Source organism: Hirundo rustica, chromosome 1 (genome assembly GCF_015227805.2).
Source record: "Hirundo rustica isolate bHirRus1 chromosome 1, bHirRus1.pri.v3, whole genome shotgun sequence".
NCBI lineage: Eukaryota > Metazoa > Chordata > Aves > Passeriformes > Hirundinidae > Hirundo > Hirundo rustica.
In genome coordinates this window covers 21,495,954-21,522,414 of record NC_053450.1, presented here as the reverse complement: position 1 = coordinate 21,522,414, position 26,461 = coordinate 21,495,954, and the positions used below count along the sequence as shown (strand labels likewise).

The window sequence follows — 26,461 nt, the reverse complement described above, 5'->3', positions numbered from 1 at the left end:
ATTGACATTGATAAAATTAAACCAATTTCTCCCCATTACTGACTACTTCATACTGCAGAATAAAGTGTTTTAACCCATGATTCAAGACAACTAATATTTTCAAGATGTACTTACATGGAGCAGCTCAGCATAGGTGTACTTTCTATAACCCTGGTATTTTGAGTCTTTGGTCCCATCCAGAACTAAGCTATGAATCATGTCTGTGCTCACTGACATTGGCCTGGATCACAAGCAACAAAAAAAATTCAATACATATTTAAGAAAAATTGGGGCTGCTTATAGAATAAATAAATAAGAAGGTGCAGAAAAGTGGTGTAATAACTTAGTGAATGGTAGAGGAAAAATATATGGAGTTCAAATTTATAATGAAAAAAATGTAGAAGGATGCCTTTTTCATATTGCCCTGTGGAAATCACTGGCATAGCACGACTCTGAGGGTTAGCATTTGAGACAGGTTAAAAGAATATGATTGTAGATAATATTGACTATTATATAACAGAAAACACTTGTATTTGGGGAAATAAACCCTTTTGTGTTATGGCATAAACAAGCAAGAAACTAATCAGCCAGGGAGGAATTATCAATGCAAACTATCTGTTCCATAACTGTGCTTCACTAAGCAGATAACTTTATTAAAGAAAACTATAATTGAAAACAGTAGAATCTAAAATAGTTCATAAGTGTCTGAGGTATATTGCTGTGCAGAAAGATGCACAAGGACTTTGGTACTTACCACATTCTACTGCTAGAAATATCCCTTTGGAGAATCTGACTTCCTGTGAGAGCAGGTGGTAATCCTGATGATCTCTTCAAACAGAAATTTGGTTTATTTAGTTTTAATAAAGTTGTTGGTGACTTTGTTCTACTTTTGTAAAAGACATTACAGAAAAATAAGGCAATTCTGATTATTTTTATACCTTTATGTTTTCTCAAAGTGTTCTCATTAACTGGTCAAAAACAGTCAAGGGTTTTCAGAAGTATTCTTCCTTGTCAATCACAATGTGTAAAATGGCAAGTTGCAAAAATTTTTGAATATTTTTCAAGATTTTTCAGCATATCTTAATAACCACTACAGCTTAGAAAATGCATTTTTAACAGGTGGAAATGTGCTACAAGCACATGTACAGAGGATGTCAGGTGGAGAGCATGTGAACATGTTTTGTGAAACATTAGGAAGATTATCTTAAGTCAACTTCTGTAAGTAAAAGAGATAAAATCACTGACTGGGAGAGTAAGGGGTCATCCTGCCACACCATCGCTTATTATTTTGAACAAAATCACACTCTGACTTTTTGGAGATGCCAATTGCATTCAGAGTGCCCTCAGAAATTCACCCAGAGCTGCTGCTCCTTCTAAGCTCTTGCAAGCACAGTGTAGCTAGAAGATTCAATAGTCCAAATTTGTCTTGGGAAAAAAAAAAATTAAGAGCAAGAAATGGGCTATCAGCTGACTCTGTGATGTTCATGTGGTACCAGGTCCTAACTTTTGCCAAATTCAAGAGGGACTGGAAAACCTTCAGGTTCCTGTCTGCCTGACCTACAGCTAGTTCTGGCTTGTTAGCACACCTTGTGAACTGGTCACTGTAAGAAACAGGTGCTTCTTGCTCCCATTTCTGCCATGGTCAACAGGAACCTGGCTTCTGAACCCAGTTTCTTCTAAATAGGAAATTTGTCCCACTGTTTTCCTCTATTATCTCCATGAATCTGATTTCAAAGGAAGTAATTGTAGCCCCAAACTATCCAACCCAAAGTAACAGAGGTGTCTGCTGACAATCTATGCCATAGCCTATACAGTTCTTGATACTGGAACCACAGTTTCAATCCACATTCTCCAAGTACCACATTTCCTGAGGTTTAACACTGTATTGCTGAAAACCTAGTTTTTATTGCAGTTACCCCTCACATTCAGGCTTTCAAAGAAGAAAAAGAGACAAAACTGAACTGGCCACCTGAAAGCTATGAACTGTGAAAAGGTCTGTTGAGTGGCTCATGGCCATCTATAGAAAGCAAAAACCATGTGTAGCTGATTGAAGGGCTGTAGTGACAGAAAATGAGCAGAATTCTACCTTTTTTACAGACATGAGTGATAGATCCAGGTTAACTGCAGTGAAGTTTTAAGAATTACTCTGGATTAAGACAAGGCAGAGTGGCAAACCTGCATTGCTAGAGAATTAATTTTGCAGTTCTGAGAACTTCCATTTAAAGTCTCTATCCAAAGGACTTAGGAAATGGCCAGGGTGTAGGTGAGAAGAAAATTTGACTCAATTAATAGCAACTAGTTGCATGAAGTATAATGAAATTTTATTGCATTTTTATATGTAACCGTCCTCAATATACCAGCTTGCTAAATCTTTTCTAAAAAACCAAGTACCCTGTTCTTGTTCCCTTGAATTCAAGGAGTTTTGTCATTAGTTTTGATGGGACAAAGCTTTGTTTTCCAATGTTATGATCCTACTTACCTGAAGAAAGGAAGGTGGTATGTCAGACTTTTGGGTCAATGGTAACAATGATGCTATTTGTGGGAAAGGATCAATGTCCACTCTTGGTCTCTCTTGACATGTGTGCCAGAACTTCAGTTTTGCACTGGCAGCATCTATCGCTGTTGAATGAGTGACACAAAATCTGGGGCCCCTAGGGAGAAAAAGCTAATAAGTAGAGCTTTCCAAAATAATGAAACACTGGACTATTTGGCTTTTTTTTCTTTTTTTTTTTCTTTTTTTTTTTCTTTTTTTTTTTTCTCCGCCCCCCCCCCCCAGTGATGTTGTTTACTGTACCAAAATATGGTGCTGCTATATGCACTAGGATTAAAAATCAGTTAATGTCAAAGGTATGTTTAGATATTGCATGCTTCCAAATCTAAAACCAAACTACACATAAGTAAACTTAAGTTGCATATTCTGCACCATTGCACACAGCTGCCTTTCTATCATTCTGCAGGAAGGTATGCCCCACCCATCCTACAGCAAAGCATAGGATAGGATTGTAGGCCAGGACAGAGACCACAAGTCACGTGAGGATCCACAACTGCAGGTATTTGTTTATGTCTGGAATTTGTTGAACCCCCTTGAGGAGGAGAGAACACCTTCAAAAATTTAGCCCATATTTTGGAAATAGGTTAGATTTTATATCCTCACAGCTGTTAATATGTAAAAGGCATTTTGTATGACAGGCATTGAACAGTAAAATCTCAGGGTCAAATCCCATGAAGACGTATACGCAGAGCATCCTCAAAACTTGGGAAGGGTAGTATGAGGAACAGGTTAGGAGAGAATTAACCTCCTGTGCCTGGAGGGGTTTCCCTGTCCTGCAGACTAAACTTTAATTGAACATTACCGAAGGCATAGATCCACAAATCAGCTCAGATGATCTGGTAGAAAAATGACAAGGGCTCATTAAGGCAGATCTGCTTGGCTTCTCAGCAGATTGCAGTGTAGTTTAGGCTCAGCCAAAAATTCATGTGCTAGTACTTACAATGATATTGCTTCTAATAATTGCAGTGGGAAAAGTGACATGAAATAACAGGCTTATCAAAGAAAATGGATACTTATTAAACAATAGAGTTTTATTTCATGTGCATTTTTTCATACCAGTAAAGAAGCAGTGGTTTCACTACTTCAGGCTGAATTTGTCTTAAATGCATTATATTCCACTGATCTCCATGCAGTAGTTCAAGTCTGAGCAACACTTCTGAACTGAGGAAATAGTCTCCACTGCTCAGCAGGTACAGTTTTTTCATCTTACTGAGTTGCCTGCAGTTAACAAAAATAGTCACATAAGCATGTATCAAATGCTGTACAGAACAGACTACAGTTTCTCCTACTGCTTAAACTGCTGCCATGCAACATGTTTTTAACTGCAAGTGGCAAAAGCCAAAATATTTTTTCCATAAATTAGAGACAGGTTATGTATAAGACAAAACATATAGCACTGTAGAATAGACTATCTGAATCCAGCAGGATCTTTCATAAAAGCAGTTTGTCATACTGATGTCCTACTTTGAATTTAATTTCTTTTATTCTTTAGTTTCTTTCTGTTGCCATCTTTTTTCCAAATCTCTTTCTAACACAGCCTTAATAATATGATTATTCTGACTTCAGGTAAGCTTTGCAAATGTGACTCTGAAAAAAGAGTTTTCACTAGAGTCATTCCAAACCTTGTCAGGGCACACATTTAATTGTGTCTGTTTATTCAGACATTAAAATTTACTCTGAAATCTCAAAACCTGCATTGATCTATCCAGGTTACAAGTATTAAAGCAATAGAAGTAACTGTTAAGTAACAGAAAGTACCTTTGTTGCCTTGTTGCATTCTTAAGAGCCTTTAGTCTTTCAATATCGATCCAGAACCACCAATACCGCTCCCCAAGTGTTCCTTTAATGAACTTCTTGAATCTTTCAAACTCATGTCTGTTGCCAGTGTCGTAAGTCCTGTGACTAATACACCAGGAAGCCCTGCTGTCTGGCCCAACACTTTCAGGACTTGAACTTAAGCTTACTTGTTCAGGATCTTGTTTTCTTACATCTTCCTTGGAGCCCAAGGCTGTAAGTGGAGAAGAGCTTTGGTTAAAGAGTGACTCTGCAGTACCATGAGAAAATTCATTATTTGCTAAGTTGTGTGTAAACACTTCAGGCTGTTTTGTGGAACTTCACATTACTTTCAATGTCAGCAGCTGGCTGGTGGGTCAGTTCTGAAATGGTTTCCTTCACTGCAACTTGAGAGGATGCTGGCATTAATTCTTCCACTGTGTGAAAAGTTGTGCTTCCCTGTTCATTTTCTTCTTTTGCTGCACTGTGCCATTTTGGGTGTAGATAAACTCTTGACTGCGTGTGGGAAGGAGGTTCTGCAATGGCCACAGAGCAGCCGTCCTTAGCCTCTCTGGATCTCTCACTGGTAACTTCAGCTTTTGCAGATGCTGTTCCTGAAGGGGAAAGGAAACTCTGTTTGTGGCATTCCTTAGACAGGTAACCTGCTTCTTTGTCTAACTAGACATTCCTTTCAACTTCCTCTGAAAATAAGCCACATCTAACCAGTGCTGGCCACTGCCACAGACAGACACTTGGACTAGGAACATGCCAGAGAGATTCCCTGCTCTGCAATTGCATAATTTCCTAACTATATATGGCACAATGTATTGATATTAACATAAAAATAATGGGGATTTAAAATATCTTTTCTTAATTCTAAACTATTTCACTTGTTTCACAAAGAAAAATTATAGCCTCTTGACACAGGTCTGTGAAACGAAACATGGAGAATCATTTCTCAGGACTTGAGGCAATTAGGGAGAGAGATACATCTCTGAGAATGGGGAGAGAACAAGCTCCTAACGTATGAGGTGAGGCTTCTCTTCCTCTTGCTACTGCATAAAAAGCAGAAGTAAGGCTGTGCAATGAGGTATATGTCCATATGTACATCTGTATTTTCTCTCCCAGAACCCCTGGAACTTGCCAAACAATTTCAAATAAATTTGAAGATAGACAGGATTCCAAATGATTACATCTTACAAAATTCATAAAAATTGGCAGCCAAAAGACCTTTAGGTGCCCATCATAAATACCCTAAGATGACTGAAACACATCATATGCTATCAAATACCCAAAGAATCCAGACAAGAAAATCTTTCATAACATATGAATGCCTCTCTCCCCAAAAAACTCAGAACAATTCAACTGAAACTTGCAGATTTCTATGAGACAGAAATGTGTAAGAAAAGAAAGTACTACTATCACAAAATTACTTGGCTACTAGCACAAACTTTCAGTTAATATTGTAGCTGTGGAAAGAAACAAATGCCTGTCTGAAGCCTCAGATATCATGTGATACTCGGAAGGAACAATTAGGAACAATTCCTTAGAAGGCCTTTTCTTTCCACCTAGTCTGAGCTGTGTTATAAACCACGGGGTTGAGCCTTAGTTACTTACCCAGAAGGGGACCTTTTTCAGGTAATGATTCATCTTTTTTATGCTGCCCAGGCAAATGCCGAGTATCTTGTATTTTACTAGAAGCTACAGGATGCATAGATGAATCTGTAGTTTTCACAGAATCCTTTTGTTCTGCCAGTGTAAACCAGTCCTTTACCTGAGAAACTGTAGCCTAGGAAAAGGAGTTTCACAGAACAATTAAAATATCTCTGTTTATTGCAGTATTCCTGAGAGCTACAGCCAACTGTCCATAGGAATTCTGTGCAGTCTGTTTGTGTAGATTTCTGTAAGGATAGTTCCCAATGCAGAGAGCTGTATGACAGTAGCTGAGCATCCTTGTGTAAGCTTAAACAACCTCTGTTTATTTTGTATTACAATTGATTACCTTCTTCTACAGTACAAAAACTTTGAATATAAAAGCTATTTAGCAAATCAGAGAATGGTTTAGGTTGAAAGGGACCTTGAAGATCATCTTCTTATGTCCAACCCCCTCTGCACAAGACTAGGTTATTCACGGGTCGGTTGTCCCATTAGGTTGTGACCTCAGTTACAATAATTCTACCCAATCTATTCAATCTATCTCGATGTTACACCCACTAAACATGCTTATTTTACCTCGCCAAGTGATACATAGAACTTCTTCATAGTCAATGAAGTCAATGAAGAGTCATCCTCCTCAGGAGGGGGAGAACTTGGGCTTTGCTTCCATATCCAGGGAGAGTAGTCACTATCTATAATTATATTAATGCCAGTCTTGCTCCATTCTACCTGTGATATCAATTTAGCTAGTCTGAAATTAAATGTTGAGACAAGAAAATAATTAATTTTAGCTTTTAATCAGAGAAACAGTTGATTTTCCCACAGAATTGGCAATTTTAAAAAATCGTCTATCTGAAAAAAAATGGCTACAGAGAACTTAATGATCTGCTTTTTTCATAGAGTAATGGAATTATAGAATATCCTGATTTGAAAGGGACCCAGAAGGATCATTGAGTCCAGCTCAGTGGTAGTATTTCAGCCTTCACCTGCTGTCACGTCTGTAAATGCCAGTGCTGCCACTGAACAGCTCACCAGCACATAGATAGTGCCCTGATTGCATTACCAAGCTTTACCAGTAAAAAAATACTTCTTTCAGGATGATTTTGCATGTATCCCTGCAGTCCCAAGCCCTGCCAAGAATCCCTTTAACATTTTGTTCACTAAAATTGAACTGTTCTCTGAGATCGCACAAGCCCTGTATCACTACCAGATACCACTGGTTCCTGACAGAAGCAAAGTTACAGCAGGAATGCCACAGCACTGATCACATTGATTGAACTTGCAGATGGTAACAAGACAGCTGGCACTCTCATGAGCAGCTGGCTGCTCTGTGAGGATTTCATTGTATCGAAATGCTCTCTAGTGCTACTTTGTGTTAGTGGGAACCTCGCAATGTTCAGGAAAGGCAATCTTAGTGATTTGAACATGAAAACAGTGCGGATGCTCTGGCCTCAAGAACTGGGCAGAATTGAGTTAAGCTAGAAATAAGTACAAAGCCAACCAAGTCACATGTGAAGGGCAAATGAAGCTTACTCTTGAGCCTACAACCAAGTGAATGCTCAGTTTTATTTGTGCCCACTGTTGGAGATCAAATAGGATTTAATTCTAGGGCTAGGGTGTCCTCATCTTTAAATGAGAGTTTCTCTTTTACCAGCTGAACTTGTCTTGATTCTGATTCAGGAAAGCAGCAAACTACTGATGCCAACTGAAATTAGGTATATGTTTAAAGCTGGTTTTATACAATTCTCTTAGTAACTCTGCTTGATCAAACAGTTTGCTATAGGAGAAGATCAAAGTTACTGTTTCATGAGTCCCAGATATGTGTAAAGCATTTAACAAAGGTATAATTCAGCACTCTCACAGTTTCCTTGTTCTTTGCACACTTTTCCCCCTTGAAATTAAGTGCAGTCACCAGATTATTGAAAATAAAAAACATTTTTACATTTTAACTGTAGAAGTCTATATCCCAGTAACCACTCTGCCATTACAATCAGCAAACATGAATTTTGTGAAGCATACTTCAAGGCTGCCTCTCCTTCTGGACCCCTAAAACACACCACAATCATCTGCATCTAGACACAGCCTTAAGGGATATAGAGGTAGGGCCTTCCAAAAAAGCACACTAGTTCTCCTGAACATCTGCTGAATGGTCATCTGGAGAAACCTGCAAGTTTGTAACAGTAAATCATCCAGCTATGCCATGGCATCCCACAAAGAACTTCGCTAAACTCTGACACAGAGGGCCCAAAGACACAAAACGAATAACTGAAATAAAAGACTTGCTGGTTTTTTCTAAATCCATTTAATAGATTTGTAACTTCTACTTATATGGTTTACATATGGCTTAGAAAAAGATGCATTGCTACCGTGATATCCCTGAGGAACAGAGATTTAGAAATCAGTAAATCCCATTCTTACTCTCTTTGTAATGCTGTAGTATAGGATATAATTCTTGGTCAAGGAAAACAACAGCATGATGAGTGAAAAAAGTCACTAATTTTACTTTATCCATGTCACTAAAATGTTACAATAAAGAAAACAGGACAAGAGGACTGCAAAACCACTTTAAGAATACTACCAAGATGAATTAAACAAAAGAGGAAAATATACAAATTAAAAACTGAAAGATAGCATAAAAGATTGCAATACCTGTATTCAAAGTAACAGTCACTTTCTAGAAATGCTGGAAGCCTTTCTTTCTTAATCCACTCAATTGCTTGTTCTTGATCGAGTTGCTATTAAAAAAGAAATGCCAAAGATTTGCAGTATTCTTGACTTCCTTGACTTATTTGCCACGTAACTGATTCTCTACATTCCCCTTCTACAGAAGCATTATCTCAGGAAAACAAATACAGAGTGAATATCACCTTTATGCTGGAACAATTACTTCCCTATTAAAAGCTAAAAAGATCTAAATCTGATTTCACCTATTAGAGTTCAACTTTTGTAACAAGTCATGAACGTTTTCTTCTTCAGAAATAATGTGTGTATGAATCATTTTTTTACTCTACAATTTCAAAGGCAAATTAGAGGCACAAAAATTTTCTGTAATAAGGAGCTGCTACTTTCTGACTTTAACACATTTTATAAATAATAGCTATTGTTTTTCCTCAGGAATTTGAAGTGTAAGGAACCCTTAAATTGTTATATTTTCAGAATTAGAAAGATATGGATATTAAAGCCAAAATTTAAAAAAAAATAGAAATCAAATTAGTTATCACCTCTCATGCTTTTATTTTGGATCACTGCATAACTGCACTGTACACAGTAATTCTCATAGTGGAAACCTATGTGTGTTATGACCTGGGGCCACAAGAAATTTCTGCTCAGGCAGTCTAAGCCTCAGTGCCTCATTGAAGCAGAAAGAGAAGTGCCTCCAAGGAGTGGTTTGGGGGGTAAAAGGGAAATGTTGAGCAGCAAAACTACACAGAGACAGCTAGTTCCAATGGAGTAAGATCTCTGACTACAGGCCACAATGATCCATAGTTTCTTCCCTTAGAAATTACATACAGCCCTTCCTAGTACTTTTTTTTTTAATCATGTACTTTCTCCACTCTTAGGAGATGATCTATTTTATTCATCTGAGATGTATTTTTCCTTTTAGTGAAGGTGGAACTAATTATTTTGAAGAATGCAGTAACTACCCTTGTTCATAAAAACAGGTGAAGTTTGGGCAAAGAGGGATACTACTTGTTATATCAGGTAATCAGTTTAGGTAGATCACAGCTTGAATTTTCTTTCCATGAGCTAATATTCCATTCGGGGCAAGGGTTATTTCTGCCTCATACATATCTGTAGGGGATTAAAAAAATCTGAATTACTCAGAAACAGGGTGGTTTCATTTAGAGAGAAGAAAATATTTCAAAATATGGAAAGCTTATGTTGGCAGTGGCTCATACAATGTAATTTGTGGAGATGGAGACTAATTACTCCCAACCACACACTGTATGCTTCTTCTTGGCAATTGACAAGCTTTTTTGAAATACAGAAGATAGTTTCTTTATTTTGGCATTTAATATTTATGCATTTACTGACTTACAGCCCAGGTTTTTTCTGAATGATTCATAATGTGCTCACATTTGTACATGGCTGGTACACAAAATTATATGTCATATCAGAAGGAAAAAAATTCTATTCTTTCCCCATCCCCAGAGAAAGATGCTACATTTAATCTGATGGGGTTTGTTACCTGGTTAATTTCCTTACGCAATCAGCCTTAGACCTTGCTAGGACCCAATCCAGCAAAGCTTTTAGCATGTGTTTAAGTTTAAGCATGTGTTTAACTTCCATTGATTAAAGTTAAAAACATACTTAAGTGCTTTGCTGAACTGGGGTTTCTCTGAAGTAAGATATGTGGGATGCCAGCCAGTTTCTTTCCATAGCTGTGATCGATTCTCCACAAGTCCACAGATTTTTTTTCTCAATGTATTTCACATCACTGATATTGACTATCCATGAGAAGATACTTACCTCCATATCAATGATTTTCAAATGTGCAAACACACATGAAGAGAACTTTTGCTTTTCTGTAAATTTGTAACAATCTGAGAGGGAAGTAAAATACAGAGAAAAATACTTCGGCGGGTGTTTCTTAGTCAAGATGTGCTTAAATTCAGGTCATAGCCTGAAAGGCCTACTAGGATTTTCCGGTAATAACTCCTTTTCATAAGTAACCTGCCAGTGATGACCACTCAAGGTGACTTTTTGTAAGCAATGTAACATTGAAAACAACTGTCAATCTCTTTAGTTTGTGTGGAGGCAGCCAAAGCAAAGCAGATAGCATCACCTGACAACTGAAAGCTAAAAATCCTATTTGATTTGACCAGAACTACTTGAAAGAGTTGATCTGGGGTGGTTCTCCTGGTTCAGTCACTGTAGTGCAATGAATGGAGCTGACTTCTTTCACCTCGTGTAGCTGCAGTAACCACTTGGGGCAAGCTGTTTCATAGGCCATTTTGTTCCAGCTCGGACTTAAGATGCCAAACTGAACGGGACAAGGCATCTATGTTACACATTAAGTAAAGAAGGAATGAAAAATAAGAAGAAATATCACCCTTTTGCCCCAAAAGGAGAAGAAAGGGTACTAAGGCATATTGTTCTTCAAAAGGCTATAATGATTCCCATTTATGGAAAATATCCCAGGGAAAGAAATGGAATCTTAAATAATACTGAAGCCTTCTTTCTCCAGACCACATGAAAGAAGAAAGTAATAGTGAAATGGCTTTGAATTGCTCGAGAAAGGCCATCTGCAGTGGTAATGATGGGAGGTTAGCCCATCAGAGAGCAATGTTAGCCACACTTGCACAAACACACAGCATTTCCTCAGTTTAATACCGAGAGCTAATAAAAAATCAAGACTAGCTCTTCTGCTTTTGTGCTCTCAAGCAAAGTATTCGTGAAAATTATTATTTAACGTGGTAGGGATGTCTGTGGGCCTTGTCCTTTTGTATTATTTGTCTAGTTTAAATGCAGATAATTGCAATATCACATTAGTATCATTTTGTTAAACATCCTTGCTTTTTGACCTCTCTCAACACTGTTTTCTTTTCTGAAGATCATTAATCATATACTGGGAAAAGCAGTGGTCTGTTACAACTCCCTGTTTTGGTCTCAGCTTTCCATCTATGACATAATTTTGAGCAGCAACTGCAAATATGGACCAAGACCTTAGACTGGCCTCAAATAAAATGAAGCCATGTCAGTGACATCCATGAAAAATAAGCAAGAAAGGAATAAACCAAGCATCCCAGTGAAATACTTTTTATCCTTAAAGCCTGTTGTTTAAAGGTAAAATCCCACATCAATTATACTGACTTGTATTCTCTCAGGTGCGTAAGATGCTTCAGCTCCTGATTTCAACCTGCCTAATGTGGTGCTGAAGATGGCCCTGGGAGTAGGCAGGTAAGAATACCAAAACTGATACTGCCTAAGCAAGCCTGAAACCAGATTTTTTTTTCCCCCTAAATTCCAACCCATCTTTCCATTAATTTAGCTTTCTTCTTGCCAAAGATTATTTTTTCTGGCCATTTCAATTGATGCTAACCATGTAAATCCTTTAGGAATTAATGGAAGAGAGACTTATGTGTTGCCAGACCACAGATGAGCTCATAGCCACACAAGGAAATTAATTAATAAGGAAAGACTGAGCTGCATTAGTTTCAGTCAATTTGCACATTCCAGGGATCACTAGTAAAATAACTGTTGTCATAATATTTTTTCTTTTAATATTAAAAAGTATTCAGACCACACAACTGAACCCTGCCCTACAGAATCTTCAAAATTCTCTGCTACAGGATGTGCATCTGTAATTCCACTCACTTGTCTGCTAGACACATGTGCATTACAGGGCATAATTTGGCCCATCATTATGTTTTCCTAACATAAATTAACATTTTTCCCAAGCTACCAAGCCAAACACAACAATAACTATTGCCAGTATCTCTAGAGTAAGATCTAAATATAAATTCAGAGTCTGTAAGATGCTTACCATAGTGTTGTAATTTGGATCAATACTGAGGGCTGAAGAAGCACTGTGCATTTTGGAGAGCTGCCCATCATTCTTTTCTTTGCATAGAACATCATAAATGGGGCTTGGAGGTTTCTGATCATGTAGAATTTTTTTCGGCTGGCTTTCCAGGCATCTTGGGGCATTAACTACTTCAAAAGCCCCAATGTCAGAGTTAAACTTCACTGGCTGGGCAAAAGTCTACAAAAGAAGTTAGGAAAGTTTATGGTACTGTAATAAGGCAACCGTCATTTAACAAGTTATTTTTTATCATATAAAGGCATCCTATAGAATTAAAAATTGCATTATGAGGCTTCTTTCTCTTGGGCCCTGAAATAGCAATTTTTCTGCATTCTTGTTTATGCTGTATAGCTTTCCAAAGCATTCCTACTTATTTTATCTCAGTAATGCTTAATTGTCAAGAACTGAATTCATTCTAGATCACAGACCATTATTTTTCACATGTAGATAATTGATTCAGTGCACTGATGTCTAGAATATATAATTAACTGTGACTTTAGTAACTGTCCTATAGTCTGGAGAAGTACTCACCCACAAGATCAGATCTCCAATATTAATCTCACACTTGTTATTATCAACAATCAAGGCATGAAAATATTAGCAATGAAACTGACCTTTTGAATGTGAGATGTGTTTGAGGAGGATGAATATGAAGATTTTCATATGTAGGAAAGGTTTTTCACCATGCTGTTACTTGTAGGTCAAACAACTACCAAAACCCATGTCCTGTAGTAAATTTTATTATACATCACTAGTTCAGTCAAATACTGTATAATAGATGAGACAGACTAAACTTCAATTCTGGCCATGCAACTGTGACTTTTGTCAACTCACAAAACCCCGCTGCACGTGTACACATTAAAACAGAGCCATCCTTCATCATTTACGCTCTGGTATTGGGTATTTCCTTAAAAGACTATCTTTCAAATTCTACTTGAAATGTAGAGGAAAAATATGGATGGATTTTACAGAAGTCATAGAGGATATCTGTGATAGTTATGAATAGGAGATTATATAGAACTTATGTGCATTATATACTCTATATTATACAGAGTATATAAGCATCTCTGCACTCAACTGGACAACAAGGCATGTTATATTTAAGTATTCAGGAAACTATAGCCACACCTAGACCCAGGCCAAAACTCATTTTGGCTTCATTCCAGACAGGATCCCACCTAGTGTTTGTACAGTTGTCATTCCCCAGCATTTAATAAGAACATTTTATTTGTTCAAGTACCGTATTTTTAATTTCCTTGAACTTTTTAATATATCACATATATGCACACATAGACATAACTCATATACATTCTAAATATGTTAAATATATGCTACATATAACACAGAAATATATTACAGAACAATTTGATTCTTCTTCACACCTGTATAAGCCCAAAGTAATGATGTTAGTGTCATCTATTTTGTTGATTCTGTTTGAAGCCGCCTTGTTGATCAATTTCTTGCAGAGCAATACCCAGAATTGAACCATGTGGCTGCAACGTGCTTTTTCAACATTCCCTACTTATCCCATAATGTCTCACTGCGGAGGCTGAGCCTGGCAAAGCACACAGCGTGTGAGAGCTTTAGGTGTATGATTAGTGCCTATGACATCAGACCGTCACTGCTCAGGGCCATGCCTTGAATTGCATGAGTCTGTTCAGTTACCTAATGTCAGCTGAAATCATGCATTGGTTTTTGTTCTCTGACACCTTCTGACTCTTTTGGCATTAATTTTCTCCAGGGCACTCTGCAGGTTTTACTGCTTTTTTTTCCAGATGTCCTGAACAGCATCTAAAAAACCATTTATGTGTAGTAGTTTTCCCTACATTCAGACCTCCTCCCAGTTTGCTATGTGCACATTTCATTTACTTTCAAACCTAATTTGAGCTGCTACCAGCTTTTAAGTGACTAACTGTGCAACCTTATTAGCCTTTAAATGTCTTCTTCCTTATATATACCTTCATGTTTAAATAAAGAAACAGAAAAAAGTACATTAAGGAACAAAATACTTCAGTCTCTTAGGATTTGAAGCATTCTCACTTGTGGAAAAAAAAGCAAACAAAACGCAAATTTCATAACAAAAGGCTTTGTGGCTGGCTAGACACAATGAAATTGTTTTAGTTCCAAATTTTTCAAATTGAAAACTAAGCAAATACAGTCTCAGCTTAGCACATATGTCTACTTTTATTTAATAATTTGTAACTTACTCTGTATCTAGGGTTTTCCAATATATATTCTATTTAGCTGCCATAGAAAACTATGGCAAATTTAATGTAGTGAAATAGATGCTAGTGACCATTTTTGAAATGTAAAGTGTATTGCTGTTTTGGGAGTCTGACTACTAATCATTTATAAGAGAAATATACTAATGGAGCAAAAGAACATCCACTGAAGGGACAGGAGGATTTAGACTTCATACACTACATACTTGACTGAAAAGGGGGGTTCTAGTCCAGACTTGTGGGGTTTGGATGTAGTTACTCATTCACAGGGACATCAGAAAGCACGCATGCTTCTTCTATCAGTCAGAGAGTAGCCAGCAGACTTGACACTAGAATGGATGCATCTGGAATACTGCATCCAGTTTTGGGTCCCCTGTACAAGAAGAATATTCTCATATTTGATCAAGTCCATCAGAAGACCACCAAGATGGTCAGAAGCTGGAGCGCTCACCCTTGAGGGAGAAGCTCTAGAAGGACTAGCAGCAGCCTCAGCATATTTACAAGGAGATTGCTGGACAGATAAAGCCAGGCTTTTTACAGAGATGTAACGTGGGAGGACAAGAGACCACTTGTCATACACTGAAACAATCAACTAGATTATAAGAAAAAAAGGTGATTTTGAGCTGATTAGCACTGGAATATGCTGTCCAGAGAGGAATCAGCTATTGGAGGTTTTCAAGACCAACAGCAGAAAGTGCCAAGCAACCTGGGGTCAGTACTAAAGCACTGACCCTGCTTTGAGAAGGAAGCCACGCTACAGACCTCCTTAAAATCCCTTCCAGACAGTAATCTGTGATTCTGTACAAATCCCAAGTTCCCAACAGAGCACCTCTCTATCTCTCAAATAAACATAGAAAAGCATTTTAGAATAGCTCAAACCTTTCTGGAGAAGTTTGTTTACTTAAAAAACCTAGAATGATAAATAAGAATGTTTTTATGAGTATAATAAAAGAAGAGATAATTCCTAATCTTCTTAACTCATCACCATCACAGAAATAAAAGTGATAATGTTAAGAGAAAAATCAAATGGGAACACACAAAAAACCACTCCCAGAACCTGATTTCTTGTAGGAAACATTTTCCCAATTACCATACAGGAGAGAGGATCAGTCAATCGATTTTCCTTTCAGTATCTGGAGAACTTTGGGGCAAAACACAAAATCTAGCCATTCTCACACATCACAAGCCACAAAAAAAAAAAAAAAAAAAAAAGGCACCAAGAAAATGTTTGATACCCTTTGGCAAACCTAAAACCTTTCCAGTGGAAGTCCACTAGTGTAAAATCCTGTAACACTTCACAGGACAATAATAAGAGAGGTTTATGGCACCACCAATATTCCGTCATTGCAATAATGAGGAATCTCTTCAGTGAAGATGCCTATGTTAAGGAGTGGATGATAGTCTTCACCACGGAGGAAAGAAATTATCTATGCCTATCCAATATACTAAGAAATGTCTTTCTTAGCCCACATTTGGCAAGGGCTTTTGGCTTTTCAGAGACAAGTAAAATACACTAACCAAACACTAAGTGTATCATTCTCTTTAGTTTGAGCCAATTTTTGATGCTTTGAAGATAGAAAAGGAAATCTCCAGAGAAATTATACCTCAAGATGTTAAGGAAAAAATAAATCAGGTTTGGCAGGAACCTTGAACCTTGGGGTTCATACATTGTCAATGTAGCACAATAAATAAGTTCAAGGACTTGAGAACACCAACAAATAAGAAGTCCACAGACTTTGCAAACTGTTTCACTCGCAGGCAATTCTCCCATCAAAGCCAGTATGACAAATGTAACTCAGTATAGTAATCTCAGCTTCAGAAAAAAAAATCTCTGAGCAAAGACCAAAAAGCTGGTTTCAGACTGTGGTACAGCAATACTATTAAAGAAATAAACAATTGCATGTACTTTTTTGACAGCAAAGAAATTTCTTAGCAGTCAAATGCACATTGAATATGGTTTTCAGCTGAAAAATAAACAGAATACATAATTCTGAAACCTGAAGTTATACACTTAACTGAAGGGAAGACAAATTTCTCTCAGTCCTCCCATAACAGAAACCAAAACAGCATCCATCACTATGTTGCCAGGATATCAGACATATAAATCTCACTGTTCTCTGTCTTAACAGTTTTCAGATACACTCAACTTCGGATACAATTAACGAATGTGTAAATATGCTTACATCCCAGACCCAAATAATGTAGCTTGATTCCAAGAGAAACAGAATGACCACAGCTTGGCTGCTTCTTAGGTTAAGGGCGGGAGTGAATAGAGATCTCATCCATGAGCATTGCCAAAACTTCCTTAAGAAGGGTATATGTATATCATAAATAAATGTCAGTGAGGGTCCACACCAGAAAAGAATTTGAGCAGCTCTATGAAGTGTCTGGAAAAATTAACACTACACATGGTCAGTGCAAAATCTCCCACTGACTTTAATGAGTCCAGATTTTCTCTTCTGTTGATGAGTAAGACAAAAGCCATAATCACATATCAAAATCTAATTAAGAGAGAACATTTAGAGTAAACACACTAGCAATAAGGAATGTCGTCAGGAATGCTTTGTTTGCTTCCTTCAATGTCAAAGACATGATGCAAGTTTTAGTCCTGGGTAAATCTCAATGTAACATGCATGTAGGGCCTTACTTCTGTGAAAGCTTTTTTAAGGGAGGTTATATTGGCAACTGGAGCCTCCCTCCTCACACCTGGAAAAGACAAGAGGAAACTAATGAGCATGCACTGATGCCATGAACAGATGATTTGATGCATGGAATGATTCAAAGTCATCTTCAAAGCAGTGAAGTGCCTGAACAGTGCAGCAGAATGGATTCCTTTTTTGCTTTCTGCCCTTTCTGTAATCTGCTGCTCAGATCAAGCAAGATCTTATTTGTGACAGCACTAGGTTTTCAGGACCATCCTGTCTTCAGAAAGACCGACTGGCCCAAGCTTTACTTGGACTTTAATTGTTTTCAGAATCATCACCTGCATCAAATGCTGGACCCCAGACTAGTTGGAAGAGAGTTTTACAGTGAGAACAATGTTTAAAAGATTCTTCAAATCTAAAGTTGATAAACTTATGGTCACATAGTAGATTTCTGCTGCAAGGGAAACCAAGAACCAGAGACTTGTCACCAAATTATCATCTCCTGAATGTGGCTCAATTGAGACATAAGGTAGCATTTTTGTCTCTAGTGCAACTCCTTGAGGTTGCAAAAAGGAGAAGTGTGCCTCCCTCAGAAACACTGGGAACTGGAAAATGACAGGTAAGACCCAACATGGACTTGGGACGGAATGAGTAGCAAGCAGCTTGTAGAGTGCAGGAGAAACAAGTTGACATTACTGTACTTGCCTTCAACACTGAGCTGGATGACAATTTCCGACTTCTGAATTTTCATTCCTGACCAAACATATCCTTGGATGTTTTTAATACATGGATCAGAGATTCAAATTCTAGCCTGAACTCCTAGAAATGGAAATGCATCCAGGCCAGTGTTTCTCTTAAATCTTTCATTTTACATTAGTTACTAAGGAAGGTGTAACTCGTTTGTGTGTCATGTAATTGGTTTCTGCTACTGTGAAATCACTGTACTACTGGCAACAACTGCCCCCCTGAGGTTTTTTGTATTATGTATTTCAGAAGTACTTTCTGTAAATTACACTATATTACAGTATATAGCTCTTTGGAGTACCTAGATATTTATGTCAGATTACATTGAATATCATTATAACAAGAGGATCACTTAAGGGATACACTGTAAATCAAAGGGGAAAAAAAAAAAAAACAAACACACAAAAAACCCCCACACTAAAAGCCTGCTGCTGCTATAGCAAGTCCCTAGTGATACAATTTTCCATCTGCTAATGGTGCATTATAAATCAATGCAGAGGCAGTCCCCTAAGCATCTGCTCCCCCTGATTTCTTATATCAAGTGTCACAATATTTTCAGTTAAACTTGTTGCCTAACTACTAGCACACCTGGGTAATACTGTTCCCAGGCAACAGTGTATAAGCACAACAAGAATAAAGAAATGGAAATTTCAATGTGCTGTTTTAGTCAAAGCCTTCTGAGAAGGAGAGGAAAATTGGGAATATAAGGTATTCAAACCACAGAACTCAAGGCATTAATAGAAATTAATCCTGAAGAGGGTAAATCCCTAGGAAAAGATCAAAGAGAAAATAAAACCAATTATGAGAACATTACAGATAAAAATAGCTAATAGAGCATCTGTTTTCATGAAGATATGTAAATACGTGGAAGAGAGACCATGCGTCATCTTAGAAACCTACCAAGATTACCAGCATAAAACAGTGTTTACTCAGGAATGACTGTGAACTCTTTTCTGTGGGCTTCCAGAGCAGTCAGGAGTGCCTGGACAATTGCTGCAGTTCTGGGCTGCTGAGCTGCGCCAGGACTGTGGGCTGAGGAGCCCTCTGAGGCCAAGGAGAATTTTGGCCTCTAACAGATGTCCTGAAATTTGTCTATGTCCAAGGAGATCAAGAGACTACAAAGGCTGCACTTCTTACCCACTCCATCTTCTGCAATCTGGGGAAAACTTGAAGCATAGATTCCAAATAAGCAGCAAAGGCAAGGAGGATGACATTCTTGTATTAAGAACAATCTGGCATGTGGAAAGAGGCCTGGGTTTAAAACCTAAGTAGTTAGGCTTGGATTTAGGCAGATATCCTAAGGCAGCTGTGTGGAAGGGGTAGGGATGGGTTGGAGGAGTGGAGGTGTTGGAGAAAGAAAAAAAACAGCCCTCTCATCACAGGTTTTGCTCCATCTGTGTCTCTCTAGCTTTGTGTACTCTTTGGAAACTTGCAGTGTGGTGAAAGCATATAAAGACTGAATTCCTGAAAGAAGTTAGTATTCATGCTGTGCACAAAACTCACACTCTGACATAGAGTTAATACCCCCAGATTCTATTTTAGGATTAAAAATTGGCATGGGGTGCTCCTTCTACCATCCTTAGTACTGCAGTTTCCATGCTGTGTACATCTACACAGATCTGTGATGTGGCTTAGATAGACAGCTATGTCTGGTTCAATTTAGTAAGCCAAATCATTCACTTATGAATCACAAATTAACTTACTTCATTAGTGGCTTCACCAAAGACTGAAGTCAAAGGAGCATCAAGAAATATTCTGCCCTTTCCTAATGCTGGCAGTGGTCTCTACCAAGCAAGATGTAGAATGGATATATGTTCTTGTAGTATAGCCTGTTGGACTGCAGTGCATTAGGAAGGGAACAGGCTGTGGGGCAACTCTGTGGCACATTGGCTGGGAGCCACAAGTGACAGTGGAAAGACCTGTGCCACCTGGCAAGGGAGTGTAAGGTGTCAGGACCAAGACTACTAAGATGAAGCTGGATGAGGTTGCCACAATGGGGGAGCAGTACTGTACGTGTGACTCTCAACAGAGTGTGGGGAGGCAGGCTAGTTGACAGGAAAAAGGAGCAAAATATAGGAGAATGGGTTAAATACAAGGTACTGGGTATGATGGTCTAACTGTAACTGGATCAGCACACAGAATACAGTGTAAGGCTGCATCCTTCCAGTTGCAAATGGGAAAGGAAGAGAAGGGAAGTGCCAACTTTAAACTCTACCGAGCCATGAAGAAAAAGAGTTGTTTCTTGAGCTTAAATGTTTATTAATCACTGAAAGCATTGCCGGAAAACTGCAAAAGGAAAAACATTTGTTATGGTGTCATGTTGTGACACTGTAATAGAAGTGGACACCTTTTAAGTAAGTAGTTATGTGTCCTTTTCATTTCCTATTCATATTATTTAAGTGCACTGTGATTTAAATACATAAATGATTAATTATGTAAATTTAAATCCATAAATAACCTAGGGATCTTGGTGGACAACAAGCTGTCCATGAGCCAGCAGTGTGTCTCCATGGCCAAGAAGGCCTGGTGTACATTAGGAAGAGGACTGCCATCAGGTCAAGGTCCACTCTTCAGTATACGAGAGACAGGGAGCCACTTGAGCAGTCCAGTGGAGGGATATGAAAATGATTAAGGGACTGGAACAACTCTCTTATGAGGAAAGGCTGAGGGAGCCGAGCACATTCAGCCTCAATAGAGACAAATAAGAGGGGCCCTTATCAATGTCTGTGAGTATCTGAAGGGAGGATGAAGGCTCTGCTCAGTGGTGCTGATCAATAGGACAAGAGGCAATAAGCAGGAAATGATGTGCAGGAAGTTCCACCTCAACACAAGGAAGAACTTCTTTACTGTGTGGGTGACTGAGCACTGCAACAGGCTGCCCAGAGATGTGGTGGAGTCCCCGTCTCTGATGATATTCAAGAACCATCTGGATGCAGATCTGTGCCCTCTGCTCTGGGATGACCCTGCTTGAGCAGAGAGGTTGGACCAGAAGCACACTGTGCTTCCTTTCAACCTGACCCATTCTGTGATTCTGTAAATTAGCAGGAGAACATCTGTCCCCAGAAGTCCAGATACTGGGCTATTCTTACTGATAATAACACTGAGCAGTTAGAGTTGCTACCATTAAAATACAGATACGTGGCAAAACATAAAATTTTCCAAGATGGATTAAGTTACTCTTAATCTTAGCAAGGCATTTCTTGTATTTTGCAAGGGATTTCTGAAATGTACTTACTGGAAGACTCAAAAATTCATTGAAGTAATCCACAAGCATATCATCTGTGGCTAAGCATACTTCCTGTAGAGAGATAAAACCACACAGCATGGTTGTAATAATCTGCGCTAATATTTGAATGCACTATTGCCACAAACAATATTTTTTTCCCATGAGATATGACATGGAAGCTTTTGCAAAATATTGTTTACCATTTGTGAGAATATAGTTATTGCATCACTGTTATATTCTAGACGTTGCACACTGCCAAGGTCCTTAGCAATTTAAAATGCACACATGAAAATAAATCCTTTACCAATGAATTTACAGCTGAAGCCTTCACAAACCAAACAGCTCCTAGATGATGAAAGTCTGCACATTAACTTTTGAAAAAATGTGCATAAGCTAACAGTCTGGAAATTCCTCACATTGTACCTTTCTCTCTTGCACTTGGGAAGAAGGAGAGTATAATATTTCACCAGAGCTACCTTCTGTTCTCACACTGCTGCTTGGGGATGTTTGGAGACCAAAACGGAGTACACTAACCTATAATTTGGCTCAGCAAGCAAGCAGTGTATGCCATACTTTGAATCTGACAGAACTGGGAGGCTTCCTGTTGACCTCATCAGAAGTGAAGACTGCATCTGCAGGTGTTTTTGTATCCTTTCTGACCCCTGCATTTTAAATCCTGCTAACATGACTCAAAAACTGTAGACTAAAATGTTCCTATATTCTGTTAGCCTTCTGAATTGTTTACATTTTTGTAGTGGAGTCTTCTTACAGATTGTAACATAAACAAAGTGATTGTTTTCACATTCCTCTCTGATGAGGGACAATTGATGGACTTCTAGTCTGGCCAGTGGGATGGAGAGGTGGCAACCTTATTCTCCAATCCCTGGTCATGGTCCAGAATCTATATAAGCGAGGTCAAGTAAATAAACTTCCCTTCTTTTTGCTCTGAACTTGGCTGTGTAAGTATTATTCTTTTCGTGTCCTCTAGCAACACTAAAAGTTGAATTTTTCTGCTGTTGACAAATCCAAAAGTATGGCTCCAAGTCTTACTTTTACTGTGTTCAGTATCTCCACCATCCCCATTTCAGTTCAACAGAGGGTAAAACAGGAACATTATTCCAGTGGTCTTCAGATACTGTCTTCAGTATAATGAAGACACTTAAATAATTTTTAATAGTTTCCTTTTCCTGAATATTCTGTAATTCCAGCCTTGCAAGGCAAGGAGAATGCACTTAAATTTAATGTATTGGCCAATAGCAGCAAAGGTGTTGCAACACATATCTTTTTTCTTTTTCTTAAGGTGATAGCATTGTACTGTGCTAGTGAGGAATAGCGTTAAAGACAGGTTGTGCACAGTGTACAGGCAGGGAGTATCTTGAGCCAAATCCCAGTGGCCTAACCTAAATACAGATAGCTTTTTCTCAGATAAGGAAGAAATCTGAGACAGCATGCATGACAAGTCAGGACTAGACCTGATGGTGTTTGTCTGGCCCTAGTTCTGCCAGCATTTATTCCTTAGTACTTGTGGTTGATGTGGTGACTGATACAGCACAGGCAAGGTAGCCCAAGATCATTCCTAGGAAATGCTGCCAATGCTGAAAGCAAGGCTTTCATGCCTTATTTGGATCACAGGCTCATGGCCCAACGCAATTGCAGTGCCCTCGACCTAGAGATGTTTGGGCACTGATTAAATAGGGGAATTTACCAAAGTGTCTAACCCATTTTGAAATCAACAGATAATCCTCTTACTAATGTCAATAGGCAATCAGATCCAGAAATATCGATTCTGCCAGTGTTAACACAATTAGGAAAATAAATTATTTAGAAACAAGCTATAGTCAGCCTCATGTTTGGTTTGACACTGACAAGGATCAATCTCGAGATAGGACTAGATATAATACACAATGAAAATATTTTATTGTTTCAAAGGACTTATTAAAAACAATTAATTTGTTATTGGCTGAAGTATAAACTCTTTAGGAATATGCAGGTAACATGTTTTTAATTTCCCAAGAATATAATCCTCTGTAGTCCCATATAACAGCAAGAAATGTCAACAGTGGTTGATTAATAGATCAAATGCTTATGATCTTATTAAAGTGTGTTTTATTATTTACTGCATCTGTACATTATATACTTTCCCCTGGTTTTCGGAGAGATTTTTTTAGACATCTTATTTTCATTTGAAATCAGTTGCACTTTCTTATGTGCACATTATAGGCTAGGGTGTTGCATGTACAATACTATAACTTAGATTTTTGTGTCAGAAATCATTTGGTTTCATTTCTTTCCATGCCCTTTCTCCTGCAGCACAGTCTAAATTATGACTAGAAAAATCTGCATTAGAATTGCAACTGGAGGTTAAGTGCGCTAAAAATTGGTCCAAAACTTGTATTTATGTTGGTTTTGTTTATGGTAATAAACACTAAAAATAAAACAGTATCTAGAGATTCCCAAAAGCAATATCAACACATGTATACTTTAAAACATACAGTTACAAAGGCATCCAAAACAGGGAATAGACAAACATTACCTGAGCTGCAACAATAAATGTGCCATTTCTTAGGAGGTAACAGAGAAACATATATACCTTTCAAACAAGAAGACAAACATCAGGGAAAACCTACAATGAGCTATGAGCAAAGGACAAAAAAGGCAAAGTAAGGAGATTGTTAACCTGTTATGTTGAATCTTCCAGTTGTTTCCTTCCTTCATCCTAATTCACTTTCCATCTTTATTCTCCATAGTCTCCTGTTACTTTTTTTCTAATTATTTTCAAACCAAGTATTTTGTCTGCCAAAATTTTAAGAAATTGCACAGTAATCTATACTTACAAAAATAAATGAGAAAACAGACAATGGTTTCCAAAATGGTTTTTTGCTTTTTTTTGCTCCATTGCTGCATGATGAAAATACTGACCAAGACTTATAAGCATACTTACTAACATTTCTTCTGTTATACATGGAGGTTCTGAAAAGAAGATATTAAATATATGTTATCCAAGCAGTATAGTCAATCTGGTTCCCTACAATATAACAAAAAGTAGTGAGGCATGACAACTATCCTGGGTATTCTGAAATAAAATAACTCGATCTGAAGAAGTAAAATAACCTAAGAATATGCTTTAATGTTGACCCATGCATGAAAAGATTAACTATCACAAGAATTATTTAAATATAAGTATTATTTAAAGATATTATTTCTTATACTTATCAGTTAACTTCGTGTCATCTTTCCTCTGCATAACCAAAAACTAGAAGGTTGGAGGTTTAATGAAAATACAGATTTGTATGAGACTCTCAAAGCTGTAAACAGCAAATATTACAAATCATGTGATAAAATTAAAAATATACAATCGTGTTCTCAAATAATCAGCTCTCGTTCATTTTAGGACAATATCCTGTCTTTAATGACGCCATTTGAAGGGAGTAAAGTTCTCTCTTCGGAGCGATGAGTTCTGCCGGGCAAGTTTACACCCGTCAGTTCCAAACGCTCCTTTTGTGCCAATGTCTCTGTACCTGAGGCCGCCACCGAGGGGCCCGAGCCCCGTGCGACACGGAGCCAGCCCGGCCCTGCGGGGAGAACGCGACGTACCGGTGGTGAGTCTCTTGGAGCGCATCCCGGCTGCGGCACCCGCTGCCGCCGGCCGCGTCCGCACAGGTGAGGTCCCGGGGAGCAGCAGGAGCAGGGCCCGCACAGGTGAGGTCCCGGGGAGCAGCAGGAGCAGGGCCCGCACAGGTGAGGTCCCGGGGAGCAGGGCCCGCACAGGTGAGGTCCCGGGGAGCAGCGGGAGCAGCGCCCGCACAGGTGAGGTCCCGGGGAGCAGGGCCCGCACAGGTGAGGTCCCGGGGAGCAGCAGGAGCAGGGCCCGCACAGGTGAGGTCCCGGGGAGCAGCAGGAGCAGGGCCCGCACAGGTGAGGTCCCGGGGAGCAGCAGGAGCAGGGCCCGCACAGGTGAGGTCCCGGGGAGCAGGGCCCGCACAGGTGAGGTCCCGGGGAGCAGGGCCCGCACAGGTGAGGTTCCGGGGAGCAGGGCCCGCACAGGTGAGGTCCCGGGGAGCAGGGCCCGCACAGGTGAGGTCCCGGGGAGCAGCGGGAGCAGGGCCCGCACAGGTGAGGTCCCGGGGAGCAGGGCCCGCACAGGTGAGGTCCCGAGGAACAGGGCCCGCACAGGTGAGGTCCCGGGGAGCAGGGCCCGCACAGGTGAGGTCCCGGGGAGCAGGGCCCGCACAGGTGAGGTCCCGGGGAGCAGGGCCCGCACAGGTGAGGCCCCGGGGAGCAGGGCCCGCACAGGTGAGGTCCCGGGGAGCAGGGCCCGCACAGGTGAGGCCCCGCGGAGCGGCGGAAGCAGCGCCGGGGCCGCCGGGCCCGGCCGGGGCCTGTGACCGCCGCGCCGTTGCCATGGCGCTGCAAACACGGGCCGGGCGCTCCCTCAGGGAGGACAGTCCCAGAGGAGACGCCTGAGTAGCAGAAATGCCAGGATACTTGTAGCCAGAAATTAAGCTAAACATTCCCAGAATGTTAGTTTCTGCCTTGGCTCCGGCACGTAAGAAAACGTCACGTTTCTTGCGGGATCGGCGAAAGCTGTGTGCGAAGAAGGAATTCAGACTCCTATATAAGGATTTCAGAAGGATTCAGGTGTTTCACAACTGGGATCTGAAAATCATCCTACCTAGCAAGTAATTTATCCTAGAACTGCATAAATCCTTCAGAATTTTTTGGCATGGAAGTTCACTCAAAGGTTCTCTGCCGCTGCTTTTTCCAGACCAGCGCTGCTTTTAGTAGCTTGGCAAAAATCCCACTGGGATCAGTTGTACAAGATGTCATGGATGCAAGGTACATGAAGGGCTCCTTTGAGAAGCCTAATCCATCAGCTGGACTCAGGAAGTGCCCAAAAGGTGCTAAGACCTTGCCATTCCCAGAGAACTATCGTTTGTGCCCCCTTTCACAGAGCAGAGTAGTATAATCCAGTTGTAACCCCCAGTGGTGAAGAAAAGTTTTATTTTAACTCGTACAAGACCCTGGTGGAATCCATGGTTAAGTAAAAACAGAACAAAATGCACATGCCCAGGGACTGCAGCTTGAAGTCCAGAAGCTGATGAGTGTTAATAATGAACAAGCAGCAAATCTGTTACCATA

General features: G+C 39.4%; 1 protein-coding gene across 1 annotated transcript in view; it reads right to left on the bottom strand.

The window, feature by feature from the left end:
* RGS22 (regulator of G protein signaling 22) overlaps positions 1-24,968 on the bottom strand; it is a 61,585-nt gene extending 36,617 nt beyond the window's left edge. Inside the window, 13 exon segments of the mRNA XM_040072998.1 lie at positions 115-220; positions 734-807; positions 2,459-2,630; positions 3,587-3,748; positions 4,289-4,538; positions 4,654-4,917; positions 5,921-6,092; positions 6,536-6,710; positions 8,609-8,694; positions 12,447-12,665; positions 21,332-21,394; positions 24,264-24,292; positions 24,917-24,968. Coding sequence (XP_039928932.1) covers positions 115-220; positions 734-807; positions 2,459-2,630; positions 3,587-3,748; positions 4,289-4,538; positions 4,654-4,917; positions 5,921-6,092; positions 6,536-6,710; positions 8,609-8,694; positions 12,447-12,665; positions 21,332-21,394; positions 24,264-24,292; positions 24,917-24,941 — 1,797 coding nt within the window. The 5' untranslated portion in view covers positions 24,942-24,968.
* Between the last annotated feature and the right edge of the window lie 1,493 nt (positions 24,969-26,461).